This window comes from Amblyraja radiata, chromosome 7 (assembly GCF_010909765.2).
Source record: "Amblyraja radiata isolate CabotCenter1 chromosome 7, sAmbRad1.1.pri, whole genome shotgun sequence".
NCBI classification, from domain to species: Eukaryota; Metazoa; Chordata; class Chondrichthyes; order Rajiformes; family Rajidae; genus Amblyraja; species Amblyraja radiata.
The window spans coordinates 12088405-12105595 of record NC_045962.1 but is presented as its reverse complement, the minus strand read 5'-3'; the positions used below and the strand labels follow the sequence as shown (position 1 = coordinate 12105595).

General features: G+C 39.3%; 1 protein-coding gene across 1 annotated transcript in view; it reads right to left on the bottom strand.

The window, feature by feature from the left end:
• The window catches only part of gtf3c3 (general transcription factor IIIC subunit 3), a 51903-nt gene that overhangs the window by 16168 nt on the left and 18544 nt on the right, over positions 1-17191 (bottom strand). The window contains exons 8-13 of the mRNA XM_033023728.1: positions 15162-15309; positions 10290-10356; positions 7376-7476; positions 6803-6974; positions 4032-4234; positions 2257-2358 (exon numbers count right to left, since the gene is read on the bottom strand). Of these exons, the coding sequence (XP_032879619.1) occupies positions 2257-2358; positions 4032-4234; positions 6803-6974; positions 7376-7476; positions 10290-10356; positions 15162-15309 (793 nt within the window). The remainder of the gene's footprint in view (positions 1-2256; positions 2359-4031; positions 4235-6802; positions 6975-7375; positions 7477-10289; positions 10357-15161; positions 15310-17191) is intronic.

Genomic DNA, 17191 nt, shown 5'->3' with positions numbered 1-17191 from the left:
ATATTGTTCAGTAAATATTTTCTTCCCCCAAAGGAAAATCAAATAACAGCTAAATCTCCAACCCAACAAAACTTCCTGCAAGAGGGAGACGTGCTGCCAACATCTTAAAATAAACATGACAACAATTGGCAGCATTTTAAATTCTGTCAGTTTTGGGTGTTTTCTTTCACAATAAAACACGAAGTACTAACGACAGAGGTAAAATATTGAGAGGCATTGTATATGCTGCAATTTCCAGAAGCCAAATAGAACAGTCATTGTAGGCTGGTTCTCTGAATTCTGCAAGTTAATTTTATCCCTTTATTTTGTCAGACAACATTATCAATGTTTAGTGCTTGTGATGATTTACTATGTTATGACATTGCTAATTGACGTATTATTGGGAATAATAACCAATAAACCACATAAACGGCGGTCGAGAACCACCAAAATCCCAAGAATATTGGATTAGTAAAATTTCACAATGTACCCTGAGCAGAATACCATTTATGTTTCATGAAAATTCAAACTTACAATTTACAATTGCAATTTATAAACTAGTTTGTGATTGAATACAATGTGAAAATAACTTAAACCAGAAAGTCAAACCAGGCAATTCTACGCCTTTGCAGCAGCAAACTTAAAACAAGAGGGAGATCTCCAAATCCTCTCTATTTTTTTTAAATATAACAGAGATACTGTCTTGAAGGGAATATTGCTGGAACCTGATTCTGCTTTGCCAAAATGTTTCGGTTAATTTACTTGTTTTTCCTTCTGAAGACCTTGATGCCTTGAATTAGATTAGATTAGATTAGATTAGATTAGTTAGCCTTTATTGTCATTCAGACCAAAGTCTGAACGAAATTGAAGCAGTCATACATACAATACAATAAAAAACAACAATAAACACATATTAACATCCACCACAGTGAGTCCACCCAACATCTCCTCACTGCGATGGAGGCAAAAGTCTTAGGTCTCCAGTCTCTTCCCTCCTCTTCTCCCTCTGCGCTGAGGCGATACCCCCCGGGCGATGTTACAACTGTCCCGCGGCTCAAACACCGCGGCCCGGGGTGGTCGAAGCTGCCGCCCACCAGTCCTGCTGACGCAGCCGCTGGCCCGCGGCATGTTCTGCTGGTTCCCTGTAAGTTCTCAGCCAACAATCCCATTCATGTGTCAGTGTTCATCGCAAGTGCGAATAGGGGGAGGACTATCGTAAAACTTTCCGCAGATACTATACAAGCGTTTATCCAGTATCATTATTGACTTGCAATTGGGTACAGGATTCCTGCCTTAAATTTCTCGGGCTCCAGGTTCTGAACCCAATTGTCTCCACAGCCTGAAGATAGGCACAAAATGCTAGATAAATCAGTGGGACAGGCAACATCTCTGGACAGAAGAAATAGGTGACGTTTCGGGTCGAGACCCTTCTTCAGACTGTCTCAACAGCCTCCAACCTTATCGTTATCCAGCACCACACAGCCCTGTTTTACCTTCTCCCCTAAACCTATTCCTTTTCTCCAGAGATGATGTCTGACCCGCTGAGTTACTCCAGTTTTTGTGTATATGTTTGGTTTAAACCAGCATCCGTAGTACCTCCACTGCTGCCCAAGTTACTGAACCAACAACAAATAATCTACTCCATTAATTTAATCCGCACAAATCCTCACCAGACAAACGTAAAGTGCTAAAATTAAGCTAAGGTGAGGGGAAAGAGCTTATGAGCTTATACATGGAACACAAATGCATGCACTTCAGCCAGTTGTCGTTTACAATATAGACACAAAATGCTGGTGTAACTCAGGGGGACAGGCAGCATCTCTGGAGAGAAGGATTGAGAGACGTTTCGGGTTGAGACCCTTCTTCATTCTGAAGAAGGATCTCGACCCGAAACGTCACCCATTCCTTCTCTCCAGAGATGCTTCCTGTCCCGCTGAGTTACTCCAGCATTTTGTGTCTATCTTCGATTTAAACCAGCATCTGCAGTTCTTTCCTACACATGTCGTTTACAATATCATGGGTGTTAAACTGGCACACACATTGCTTCTTTTCTATTCCCTTTTAAAAATCATGTCTTTACAACATGTTCCAATATTCCTTTGTTAACCACTACAGATATAAAGTGAATTCAGTGAGTTTGAACAAATGCAATTTTAAATGGCCTCAAGTAAAAGAGACCACTTTACTTTGATATCAGAATTGTATATCAAATCTCTTTTAATTAGCAATTATTTGTTGACTGGGAAAATGTGAAACAAAATCTAAATTTCAACTCACCTTTAGGAGCATTGCGAGCATGGCAAGTAAAGCATCCACATAATCGGGTAACTTTTTTTGTGAAAATAGCAAGGTTGAACGGTGAAGTAACAGCTTCAATTCCTGAGTATCATACAAGTGATTATTAGAGTGTTAGGAAATATGATGATTTTAAATTAATGAAAACAAAGTTTAAGAAAGACAGGCAATTAAAATTCTCCTTTAGAAAACTGTCACCACTGGCAGATTGACATTGTTTTTACTCCATAAATTGTACTAGGAATTATGAATTCTACAGAATTAGTTTCAGTTGTTCTTATGTTAGATTTCCTGCTCTGTTCATTCATCCCTGACCATCCCACAGGTAGTCTGGCATTTTCTTTGAATTTCATCAATGTCATTTTAATCAACACACGAGACTTAAACAAATTTAATATGTTTGACACTCCTAAGCTCATTTTAAACTGTTTCCAATGTGACACCGTGTATTAACATTGTTTATGTAATGGAACAATATTTAAAAGATAGATAAAGCTACACCAGTTATTAACCAAACATATTACATGATGTATGGATAGGATGATATAAACATCTCTCTAAAGTTGTTATAGACCTGACTGCCTCACTCCTCTTTAGTTCTCCCTACCTGCTATGTATTTCCTTTTTTCTCTTTATCCAACCCTTGATATTTTCAATGTCCAGAACCTCCCCAATCTGCTCTGAGCATTTTACACTAAAGCAATCCCAGTTAAAATTTGGAAAATTGAAATCACTGAGTACCATAACTCTTTATCACAACTCTCTACCATTGCTTACATATCTGTTCCTGTATCTTCTGTTGACTGTTTGGTAATACTCACAAAGTGGTAACACCATTTTTGTACCTAATGTCTACCCGCATGGCCTAATTTGAGGAGCCTTCAGGATAACCTTCCTCAATGCAACTTAATGAATAACCAAAAAACCCTGTGTGCCTAATGGTTTGTTGCACTCACAAACAAATCTCTTGAATTAGCTGAAATCAACTTTGAAAGTATATCTAAACTGATTTCACAGATCTTACTCAAGTCAGCATTTTCATAAGGCAGTGACATTTTTGCTCCTTCCCTGACTTCTACAGACATGGGTCATATTCAACCAGCTAGCCCCGCCAAAGAAGGCTCACCAGTTAAATACACATATTATCATGCTGACTGGATGTGATCCTTTTGGCCATGAATCATTCATTTAACAGCTTGAATAGTAGCCTACTTTTTGAAAAAAGATTTAAGGATGTAAATATTGCCTGCAAGACAAGAATTTAGTGTTAATGAAAGAGAGGTGGTGGTTCTGTCATCCTTGAAGAAGTTATTCAACCACTCCAAAGCATTACAACAAATATTTACTTATTGCCATCGAAATTTGGTTGGTGGTGGAATAGGAAGGATTTCAAAACTGTTTTTTATACACATACCTGCATGCACATTACAAAATGAAATGTACCATAGTAAATGGGCCTTATGATGGACTGATGAAAAGAATGCACTCTTTCTTTCAAGCTTTAGGCTGAATGACCCATTTACGGTGGAAAATTTCATTTCAAATCTTTGCATGCGGGTACGTGAGTAAAAGCCAGACACAAAATCCTTCCTACTCCACTAACCAAATTTCGATTGCAGTAAGTAAATATTTACTGTTATTTCAACGCATCCAATATGTTGCCAGTAAATCATTATTTGGCCATGTGCATATGCTTCTCCAGATGCAGGGAAACACAAGGTCTGCAACTAGAATTGACTGGTAGCTACATTTCGTACCTGTTGAGCTGCGCTCGCATCATGTGTTAACGTTTCAGCATCATGCATCGATTCCAGTGCTTCGAGAGCTTTCTCTGGCCTCCCCAATTGTTGTTGTAAGGTTGAGAGAGAAATGCGTGCGTCCAAGTGTAAAGGTGCCATTGCCACTACTTTAGCGTAGCTCTCCGATGCTTGCTCCATATGGCCCAAGGCTTTCAAACACTCTATCATCAAAACAAAAATTAGAATTGAGCATAAACTACCTTTTCCAAAAGTTTAATTCTATTCTCTTCCCTGTCATCAATGTCACCCCATAATTAATACAGTGATACACATACTCCAGAAAGATGATAAATATTTGGCACTGGCATGACATTGGAAGCGCTGTAACCAGTGGGGAGCGATTTGTTGAAAATGGACACTGGTTGGTCTAAAGGTTTGAACAAGTGGAAAGGCAAGGGGACAGAATGGAATGTGGAAAACAAAAGGACGTGGATGATGGCTCTATCTGCTACAGTGAAGATGAATCTAAGATGCTGCAGTTTGTAGGGAAGGAATCAACAGATGCATAGGCTTGGATTGAATGGATGTGGAGAGGATGTTTCCACTAGTGGGAGAGTCTAGGACTCAGAATTAAAGGACATTCTTTTAGGAAGGAGATGAGGAGGAATTTCTTTAGTCAGAGGAATCTGTGGAATTATTTGCCACAGAAGGCTGTAGAGGCCAAGTCAGTGGATATATTTAAGGCAGAGATAGATAGTACGGGTGTCAGAGGTTATGGGGAGAAGGCAGGAGAATGGGTTAGGAGGGAGCGATAGATCAGCCATGACTGAATGACTGAGTAGACTTGATGGGCTGAATGACCTAATTCTGCTCCTATCACTTATGATCTCATGACAGGTAGAATCTGGGATGAGCGGAAGTGCAGTGAAAGTAACCGTTGGGAGTCGGTGGGCAAATGGAAGATACTAGTCGATACTGTATCTCTTGAAATGGAGATAAGTTGAGGAATGGACGTTAATTCATAGATGGAGTATGTGGTTAAAACAAAATTTGGAAATTAGGAAGTTAACTGATTAAGTTTTCCAGATTTGAGGGAGAGCATACAGGGAAAGAAAAAATGTTGGGTGGTGAGGTTCCTTCCACGAGTCAGACTGAGAAGTACAGAGGGATTCTGTAGCTTGATGTTTGCTCTGTATCATTCACAGCCCAAGGATGCAAAGAGGCCCTTATTTGGTAGAGTAAAACTCACTCATTTTCTTCATGGGGTGATACAAATTCTAATGGTACTGTACTTCTAGTATGAAAGAGTTAAAACATTTATACATAAATTCCATTATCATCTTGACAAATTTTGGCAAGTTTAGATCTAAAAAGATACAATATTATATGTCTAATGTTTCCTGGCTATTTTCCCCACAGTTACATAAGAAGTCTCTCTGGTCATCGCCAATATTGTTACAAGTTGAGAGAGAAATGCCTGCATGATGGTACAAAGCTACCACTGCCATCATTTTATCACAGATCTCTGCCGCCATTTCCATGTATCCGCGTGCATTTGATATGAAAATAACATAAAGAACAAACCATACAATTACACCAAAGTAAACTAGAAATATGAAATATTCTTGTGCATAAGCAGTATTGCTGCATATTCCAATCCACTACTACCTCGTTGATAGGTCATGTCTGACCAACTTTCATCTTAAGTGAGTCAGAATGAACAAAAACAAAAGCCCTTTTCAAAACGGGCCCACAGTTTCCTCTGGCTCTTCAAGATCTGTTCCCTTTTGAGCTTCATATACAGAGTTGGATAAGAATAATTTCTTGATACACCACATTGACGTTGTCATTTACACACATTAAACATTACGTTGGAGAAAAATCAAGATAATCAAATCAATTAATTTTTTCAGGACCAAAAATGTTCCAAAAATTAATAAAATTATGTCATACTTTAATAGACTGTTTATCAAAAGCAATCTTCAATGAATTAGACAGATCCATGAAATATTAATGATCAATTGACCAAGTATTATATTTAATTCCCTCCAATGGCCAAAATCATGTCACTCTAGCTCCTTCTCATATTTTTTCTCTATTCTTTCTAGTCCAACTCTTTTAACAATTCTCTTAATGTACACATCTCTAAAATGTGTATTAGCTACTACTACAGGGAACTGACAATAGTGCACGGTGGTGGTGCAGTGTTTAAATTATTGGACAGTTACCAAATGCTTTGGCTAAACATGAAGTTCCAAATCCCACTGTGCCAGCTATGTAATTTTAATTCAGTTAATACTTTAGAACTATTTAAAACCGAAACAGTTCCTGGTGATGGTGAAACAATGAGGCAGTGAGTTCTAGATCCCGGCCACCCTGGGAGGAAAGAATTGCTTCCTTTTCCTCCTTATGCCAATGACTGTAAATCATTGCCCCCTAGTGTTTGATTCCTCACCTGAAGGAATTCAATTTACTCTACCTAAACCCATCACAATTTTATATATCCCCTCTGCTCCAAAGAAAACCCCTCTAATTTATCTAATCTTTCTTCATAACTACAATCATATTTTCTTAAACAAACTGTGTCTGTGCCAAGTATGTAAATCCTCATAAATAATTCCTTTTCAATTAAAGCAGGATGGATCTTTTTGTGTCACATGCAGCAAGTCTTCATTCCTTGCAAGTGCAAATGCTTGTTTCACCAGTTTTTGATTCTTTCAATAACTGCCATCGTACTGTAAAAAGATTGACTTTGAGTAACAAGACTTGCAGTCTCTAAATGTAATTACCTGCATGACGGAGCCAGACAACTGCAAGGTTGTATCGTTCTGAACACACAAGAGCGCTCAATAGGGGCAATGCAGAGTTATACTCGCCAATCTCCAGGAAAGCTTCAGCTACATCTAAATAAAGGTCCCCCATGTCTTCAGGGTTCTGTTCCATTAAGTGAGTCATTAAAAGCTGCAGATAAAAAGAATCTGACAAGGTAATTAACAGTAGCTAAACTCCACGGCTTTCAATATTCTTCAATATAAAGCTCATTGAAATTCTGTCTTCGTTGAAATTTGAAAAAAATGCTCCATTATCACAGAATTGAAATGCATGTTTAAAAAATACATTTGGTCTTTCAAGGGATTTATAATTATTTCTCGTATAATCTGCTTGTTTTCGCAGACTACACGTTATTTTTAGCATTAATTAAGATTAATTAATACTAGAAATAACGTGTCGTCTGTGAAAACAAGCAGATTATACGAGAAATAATTATCAGATTAGGCAATACCATGGAGAAAGAAACAGCCTTTATTTACTTGTGTTGATTTACAGTTTAGTTTATTGTCGCGTATTGGCCTGATACTTACATCAAGGGGTTGAAGGATATGAAGATGGATCAAGCATACCATCAGCTTGACTCGAATATCTATCGGAACAGCATCTGGAATCTGACAATTGTAAGTAACATCTGGAATCAGGTAAAAGCATAGAGAACAGTTTAGATTATATCAGTGGATTGAAGAATATTAGATTGGGCCATTCTTTGGAAAGTGACCCAAAATGTCACACACGTGACCAGATGTCATCATTATAAAGCAATACATTAAAACATTCTTGTAAGAGATTATTCTTATTCATTGCTATTTTCCTACTTACAGAACAATATATATACATTTTTTTTAAATTCAGAGTTTGTAAGATAAAACTGAGTTATGAAAGAAAAGCTTCCGTGTGAGGTCACGCACGTGACCAGTCATATTTGACCTCTGACCCTAAACAACATTGTCAGGATAACATAAAAATGTCACTTGATAATCTTCGGGGGGAAAAAAGAATCATATATACAGTACAAAGCAATCTACCTGTAATGCTTTCAGAATTAGAAGAGAGGTATTCAACAAATTTTCACATTTTTTGGTCACACACGTGACTAAGAATGGCCTGATAACTCTCTACACATAGAATTCTTCCTCTTTTTTTCTCAATCCTATATCATGAACATCATTTGTGTCTATTCTTGATTATGTTGCTGGGAGAAGGTTAGAAAATGAACTACTACTGGTTATTTTGAAGAATCGTGGATATTATAGATGTTACCATCAATTCTCATGTTATCAAGCTGCCAATCAATTCTCATGTTATTGATAACATTGGATCTATAATATCCACTTGTGTAGGAAAGAACTGCAGATGCTGGATTAAATCGAAGGTAGACACAAAATGCTGGAGTAACTCAGCGGGACAGGCAGCATCTCTGGAGAGAAGGAATGGTTGACGTTTCAGATCGAGACCTTTCTTCAGACTGAGAGTCCGGGAGAGGGAGACATGGAGATAAGGAACGGTAAGGTGTGAAAACGAGATATCAAAAGAGATGTAGTTAAAGGAAAATGTAGGATAGATCATTGTTAGCTAGGAAAAGTTGACAACGAAGCATACAGTGATATCATTTAATCAGAGGAATAGTCAGACTGGTCGGAGAACTTGGAAGAGCTGGAGAGAGAGGGAAACATAATCAAGAATGTGTATTTGCTCGATGGGGAAATTAAGGCACGTCATTCATGATTCAGCAGCTGATGGGGAGGCCAATATATTACAATATGATTTTCTTAAATGTTGGTATATCTTCCTTTATTTTATTCCTTATTCCACTGAGCACTTTAATACCACTCCAGAAGACACTGTACTAATAGAAATTACGGCTTAACTAGATTTTAAAAATTCTGCTTCTCCAAAAGATATGCCCAACACTATTTTAGAGGCATTTGGATTTCTAGGAGTAATATCTCTGATTTTAGAATATGGAACTGGCCAGTCCGTATGTTTAGAATTACTTCTGTACAAGAACAGAACGACTGTGATGTCAGCAAAAAAAGTAACAGATTATCTATATATGGATAGAAGGAACTGCAGATGCTGGTTTACCAAAAAAGACACAAAGTGCTGGAGTGACCTGTCCTCAAAAACCCCAATCAGTTCCCCTCTACTACCATTCTTCTCCACCTGGCAAAGCTTGTCCACAGAAAATCGTCCCTGCGCCCACCTGGATCCAAACCCATTTCTCCACTTCCCGTACCCTCTCTCCCCCAGTCCACTTCCACCTATATTCCTTCCTCTGGCTTAATGTTTCATGCCTCTTCTATCCTTGCCTCACACTTTTTTTCCTTTCATCTCTGGCCTCTGTCCACATTTCTGCCAATCAAAAACCTTCCTCATCAAACCCATCTATCACTAGCCAGGCTTTGTTCGGCCCCCACCTCACTTCCAGCCTTCTACCCCCCACTACAATCAGACTAAAGAAGGGTCCCGACCTGAAACATCGCCTATCCCATGTTCTCCAGAAATACTGCCTGACCAACTGAGTTACGCTGGCACTTTGAATATATTTTTTTAACATTAGGAAGAGTTATCTGAAAACAGTGCCACATTCTGAAGGGTTTAGGGCAAATGGGCACCATAAGCAATATGCTGTACCGTAATGTTAACACTCCCAGGATATTACGATGTAATTGATAAGAAAGTATTCTTCAAATGTAAACAATATTTTAACTGTGAGCAAATGGGGGAATTATTCCACTTCAGGTGCAGAATCATGGTCAGATCAGGTAGAGAGTAAACACTCATCTCCTTTACCCAACCACATTCATCAGTCCCAATGCCAGAGGACCCTTTCTTATTACTTTAGGGTGACAGCTGTTCCAACACCACAAATTCCATGATCTCTCAGAGGGGCACAGCGGTAGAGTTACTGCCTTACAGCGCTCACAGTGCCAGTGTCCCGGGTTCGAACCAGACTACGGGTGCTGTCTGTACGGAGTTTGTACGTTCTCCCCGTGAACGCGTGAGCTTTCTCTGAGATCTTCCGTTTCCTGCCACATTCCAGACATACAGGTTAGTAGGTTAGGGTTGGTATGAATGTAAAAACTGTTCCCAGTGTAGGATAGCGTTAATGTGCGGGGATCGCTGGTCAGCGCGGACTCAGTGGGCCGAAGGGCCTGTTTCCGTGCTGTAGCTCTACACTCAACAAAATTGATACTGTTTAGAGAAGGTTTTATGTGGTTGGCTAATGTCCATTAGAAATTAGATTTAAAGAAGGTCCAAAGTTCATTTGAATTCATTTCAAGGAGGAACCTTATTTGAGCAGAAGAAACCTTCATCCCATCAACCCGAGCTGGGTTTAATGTGGCTAATTTCTAATTTTTAAACACCAAGCCCATAAATACACGATTGCCCCAGAATCTTCATAAATCTCAAAAGTAGTTTGTAACCCAAAGTACTTTTTACCTTCCTCTGCATCATCTATTTTTGAGGAACCCTTTTCAACCACAACTTCAGTAAAGGTCGTTATAATCTACAAAATGCAAAGAAAAAATCAACAGACTTTGAAAAAATGACATGCAAGTCTGAAACTACTTCTTTTTATATCAAACATGAACTTGCTGGTGGAGGAAATATGAACAGAAAAAAAGGAAATTCCACTATATTTTTAAATAGTCGTGGGAGCAAGCAGTTGGGTTTTAGAGAGCTTGTCCATATAAATAAACAAAGTTTGCATGCTGGGACATAACATGACCAGAGAAGATTAAATTCAACAAGGCCCCAGAGGATTTGAAAATAGGATGATAGATCTTGAAATGAATTAGTTGCAGTATTGGGAACCATTCTGGAATACAAAGGTGACAGAAGCAGCTTTAGAGTGCTGTAATGGAATTGTTGAACTATTAGGGAATCAACAATTATGAGAAACAAGAATCTTATGACGTGGTTCTACTTAATAATCATGCTTCTGCCCTGTGTTCTTTGTTCTTGGTAGACAAGAGCACATGAACTTCAGTTCTGGAGCAGTTGTGATTCGTGAACGATGTATTTGAGAAATTTGATAAGGAGGACATCAGACAAATTAAACTTCAACATTTGATGCTGTTCAAATTATGAAATGATGTAGTTTCAATGATTGGATGCAGGCAAAATTATTCCTCAACAGAGTAGTTTTAAGGTGACGAATAAAGAAGCAAATCTCCTTTTTACTTACAAGATTTGAAGTTTATAACTTTGGTTTAACATTGTTGTTTAGCAATAATGTGGTCTCATTGAACTAAAGTGGAATATAAAACTAATTAAAAAATAGCTAGTTTTAAATTTAAGTAGAAGATAGAACTATGGAATATTTAAGTCATCCAAGACTGATGTTAGGCAGCCCTGAACGAAAAGCCAGTGGCAGTGGCAATTCAAAAACAAGCATCCATTTAAAATCTAAATAATATATTTTACTAGACTAAGTGGGACCCAACTCCCATGTTCGCACCACACGGGAGGGCTGGTCCCCCGACACAATATTCCACCTCTCCGCCAATTCCAATATTGGTGGCCGGGGGGGGGGGGGGCTTTCTGGAGCGCTGGTATGGGTGTTGTTGGCTGTAGGGACTACTGGTCTCCAGAGGGCTAGTATGGACATTGTGGGCCAAATGGGGTGGCAGCTCAGTCCCTCAAGCCTGATGTGCTGGCAGCTCACTCAGGGCTGGTGGGAAGAATCCTCTGCACCTGATCAGCGGAGGGGGACTGAGTAAGATGGGCAAAAATCACAGCCGTAAGTGGTAGCGTTTTACCTAAAATCAATATAATGCAAACAGGAAGTTGTCAAGTTTAGACAAGCAACCCTTTGCAGTGCATTTTCACCAACCCAAACAACCATTTGCAATGCATTTTCACTTCAGCCCAAACAACCATTTGCAGTGCATTTTCACTTCAATCCAAACAACCATTTGCAGTGCATTTTTACTTCAACCCAAACAACCATTTGCAGTGCATTTTTGCTTCAACCCAAACAATAATTTGCAGTGCATTTTTGCTTCAACCCAAACAATCATTTGCAGTGCATTTTTACTTCAACCCAAACAACCATTTGCAGTGCATTTTTACTTAAAACCAACCATATTTTCATTTTCAAACCACATTAAGGGCACTCACAATTGAGTAGACATGTGTTCAGTGTTATTCAGAGCTCAGAGAGACGTGACCCTCTGGCTTCCTCCATCTTGCAGAAACTGAGTGAGGCACACCACTTCCTGGTTTTATAGTCCCTCCCCCTCCCTCCAGCAGGGGCAGCAGAGAGAATGGCAATTTTTTTAAAAGCATTAATATCTCTCTGATTGTTCATCGATGGAAAAAATCCTCTGGTCCAGGAAGGCGGAGGGGGGCTCTGAGCGAGGTGGCCAAAAATGACGGCCATAGGTGGCAGCGTTCTCTCGGAAATCGCAGCACAGTGAGCCAAATGCGGTCAAGATCCGACTTTTAGTAATATAGATAATGAGCACATTTAACATTAGGTAATATCTAAAGAGTACTATTTCCAATACATGGATAGAAGGTCACATTATAACCATATAACAATTACAGCACGGAAACAGGCCCTCTCGGCCCTACAAGTCCGTGCCGAACAACTTTTTACCCTTAGTCCCATCTGCCTGCACTCATACCATAACCCTTCATTCCCTTCTCATCCATATGCCTATCCAATTTATTTTTAAATGATACCAACGAACCTGCCTCCACCACTTCCACTAGAAGCTCATTCCACACCGCTACCACTCTCTGAGTAAAGAAGTTCCCCCTCATGTTACCCCTAAACTTCTGTCCCTTAATTCTGAAGTCATGTCCTCTTGTTTGAATCTTCCCTATTCCCAAAGGGAAAAGCTGGTCCACATCAACTCTGTCTATCCCTCTCATCATTTTAAAGACCTCTATCAAGTCCCCCCTTAACCTTCTGCGCTCCAGAGAATAAAGACCTAACTTATTCAACCTTTCTCTGTAACTTAGTTGTTGAAACCCAGGCAACATTCTAGTAAATCTCCTCTGTACTCTCTCTATTTTGTTGACATCCTTCCTATAATTGGGTGACCAAAATTGTACACCATACTCCAGATTTGGTCTCACCAATGCCTTGTACAATTTTAACATTACATCCCAGCTTCTATACTCAGTGCTCTGATTTATAAAGGCTAGCATACCAAAAGCTTTCTTTACCACCCTATCTATATGAGATTCCACCTTCAAGGAACTATGCACGGTTATTCCCAGATCCCTCTGTTCAACTGTATTCTTCAATTCCCTACCATTTACCATGTACGTCCTATTTTGATTTGTCCTGCCAAGGTGTAGCACCTCACATTTATCAGCATTAAACTCCATCTGCCATCTTTCAGCCCATTCTTCCAAATGGCCTAAATCACTCTGTAGACTTTGGAAATCCTTTTCATTATCCACATAAGTATGGTATCATCTGCATACTTACTAATCCAATTTACCACACCTTCATCCAGATCATTGATGTACATGACAAACAACAAAGGACCCAACACCGATCCCTGAGGCACCCCACTAGTCACCTGCCTCCAACCCGACAAACAACCATCCACCATTACCCTCTGGCTTCTCCCATTCAGCCACTGTTGAATCCATCTTGCTACTCCTGCATTTATACCCAACAGTTGAACCTTCTTAACCAACCTCCCATGAGGAACCTTGTCAATGGCCTTACTAAAGTCCATATAGACAACATCCACTGCTTTACCCTCGTCAATTTCCCTAGTAACCTCTTCAAAAAATTCAAGATTAGTCAAACATGACCTTCCAGGCACAAATCCATGCTGACTGTTCCTAATCAGACCCTGTTTATCCAGATTCTTATATATATTATCTCTAAGTATCTTTTCCATTAATTTGCCCACCACTGAAGTCAAACTAACAGGCCTATAATTGCTAGGTTTACTCTTAGAACCCTTTTTAAACAATGGAACAACATGCGCAGTACGCCAATCCTTGGGGACTATTCCCGTTTCTAATGACATTTGAAATATTTCTGTCATAGCCCCGGCTATTTCTACACTAACTTCCCTCAATGTCCTAGGGAATATCCTGTCAGGACCTGGAGACTTATCCACTTTTATATTTTTCAAAAGTGTCAGTACTTCTTTTACTTTGAAACTCATAGTATCCATTGCTACTCTACTAATTTCCCTTACCTCACATAATTCAATATCCTTCTCCTTGGTGAATACCGAAGAAAAGAAATTGTTCAATATCTCCCCCATCTCTTTTGGCTCTGCAGATAGCTGTCCACTCTGTCTCTCCAATGGACCAATTTTATCCCTCGTTATCCTTTTACTATTAATATAGCTGTAGAAACCCTTTGGATTTACTTTCACCTTACTTGCCAAAGCAATCTCATGTCTTCTTTTAGCTTTTCTAATTTCTTTCTTAAGATTCTTTTTACATTCCTTATACTCAAGCACCTCATTTACTCCATGCTGCCTATAATTATTGTAGATCTCCCTCTTTTTCCGAACAAGATGTCCAATTTCCCTTGAAAACCAGGGCTCTTTCCAATTTTTACTGTTTCCTTTCAACCGAACAGGAACATAAAGATTCTGTACTCTTAAAATTTCCCCTTTAAATGTCCTCCATTTCTCTTCTACATCCTTCCCATAAAACAAAATGTCCCAGTTCACTCCTTTTAAATCATTTCGCATCTCATCAAAGTTAGCATTTCTCCAATCAAAAATCTCAACCCTAGGTCCAGTTCTGACCCTCTCCATAATTATATTGAAACTAATGGTATTGTGATCACTGGACCCGAAGTGCTCCCCAACGCATACCTCCGCCACCTGTCCCGTCTCATTTCCTAACAGGAGGTCCAACACTGCCCCTCCTCTAGTAGGTACCTCTATGTATTGCTGCAAAAAACTATCCTGCACACATTTTACAAACTCCAAACCATCCAGCCCATTTACCGAATGTGTTTCCCAGTCTATGTGTGGAAAATTGAAATCTCCCACAATCACTACTTTGTGCTCACTACTAATATCTGCTATCTCCTTACATATTTGCTCTTCCAATTCTCGATCCCCATTTGGCGGTCTATAATACACCCCTATAAGTGTTGCTACACCTTTCCCACTTCTCAGTTCCACCCAAATAGCCTCCCTAGATGAGCCCATTATAGAGCTGTAGAATGTGATCTTGTTCTTCAAGGTGATTTTGATAAACTATTTGTAGTTTAAGATAGCTTCTCAACCCATTTGTCTGGTACAATATCTGGTGCATTACAAAAGAAAAGCATGACTTCATCCATCTTTACTATTGTTCACACATACCTACCTCCAATGTCTTATCATATTGTTTGTTTGAGAGGTACAATTCAGCCGCCATATTAACATCCTCAGCAGAAACTAGACTCTGATGTTTGCCAAGGGCCTCTTCCATCACACCAATAGCTGAGGTAATATCATTAGTTTCATAATAGCTTCTGAAAAAAATGATTTTGTTGTATTAGAGATTAAACAGCCTATTCCTATAGGGTTAAACATTCCGTTCACCCATTGTTTTCAGTTCAAGTAAGATGTGCTAATCACAGCCTCATTCATAATCCAACATTTTAAACTGGTTCCTGGCAAGCTGGGAAGTGTTTATTAGAACATAAATAAATTATGCTATAAATTCTAATTTTTATTTTATATTGTTGCTTTCTAACTTAATATTGGGAATTTAAGTGGTGTTTAAGAGTATACATGGAGAGCCAGGATGGACATCACAATGAAGAAAAAGACAGAGGCCAAAGCCAAGCTCAAATGGGGCACATCCAGTTTGTGGAGTCCAGATGTATTCTCAGGAGAAAATTGGGAGGGAAGAAGCAGATACAGAAAAAAATATGTAAATGGTCAGAGTGCTAAATGTGCCTAAACTTGCATAAGGATCAAACAAAGACATCTAGGGAAAAGAAATAATTTGGCAGCAGGTAAAATGTCTGATAAGCAAGAAAACCACTAAAAAGGGTAATGTTATGGAGAGGAACAGCACCTCGGGGAATGTGTGGCCCAATACCATGAGAGGCTGTGTGGGCAAAATTTGCTTTACAATGATTGAAACACAAATAGGAGACGCAAGTGATGCTAAATGCTGTGAGAAGGATGAACAGTAATTCCTGAGGAAAGCACAGTAAAGACAGAACAGGACAAATAAGATGATCGTGATAATTCTCATTAAGTATCATGATAATTCATTCCTAAAATCTTTGCCAAAGTAGCAGAAGCATTGTGGCAATTGCAAGCTTTATAGAAATACTAGTGATAGCAAGACCATGCAACCTTACTTACATCAGAAAACATATTTTGTATAAAAATGCACCCTCTCCCCACCTGAAGCAATGTGCCAATAACCCTATATATATTGTGTGGGAAAGAACTGCAGATGCTGGTTTAAATCAAAGGTAGACACAAACTGCTGGAGTAACTCAGCGGGATAAGCAGCATCTCTGGAGAGAAGAAATGGGTGACGTTTCGGGTCGAGACCCGTCTAAAGAAGAGGTCTCGACATGAAACGTCAACCATTCAATCTCTCCTGAGATGCTGCTTGTCTCGCCGAGTTACTCCAGCATTTTGTGTCTACACCCTATATATATTGATTCGTTAAAAAAAGGCTAAATGACAATTAATTTCCTGACGCAGCTTTCAATTTAAATCACAGCCTAGTAAATTTCATGCACAATTGCACCAATTGTTGGGACAAAAGGAAGGTATTTCACTATCAGGAATAATATGCCCAATTTCTGTGCACAAATCTACGAGCAACATAAATTTTGACATATTTAATAACAAAGTATATTCGGTATTATTCCATATGGATAAACAACTGTACCTAAACAGCATATCACCAATGCTCTTTTTGTAACAGCCTCCAAATCACTGCCAGGATAAGTGACCGATGTCAGCATCCTGTCCCAAGGCAACATCACGAGCAACAAGACTAATGCACTCAGCCTTATCTTATGGACAGGCTATGTCATTCACCTGGTACACAAAAATGCTGGAGAAACTCAGCGGGGGCAGCAGCATCTATGGAGCGAAGGAAATAGGCAACGTTTCGGGCCGAAACCCTTCTTCAGACCTATGTCATTCACCTACCTGACATCCAAATCAAAATGAAGAAGGCACATTTGTAATGCCACTGAGAATCTTTACCCCCTTCACTCAGGGCCCTATCAATAATGGAAGAAGGAAGTCACTTCCCAGGCTACCCACCCACCCACCCTTCCCAACAAACACTTCTCACTGAAAGTCCCACAATGGTCCATCAACTACCCCAGAGCACACGTAGCTGGAGTGGAAACAAATCATCTTAGATCCTAAGGG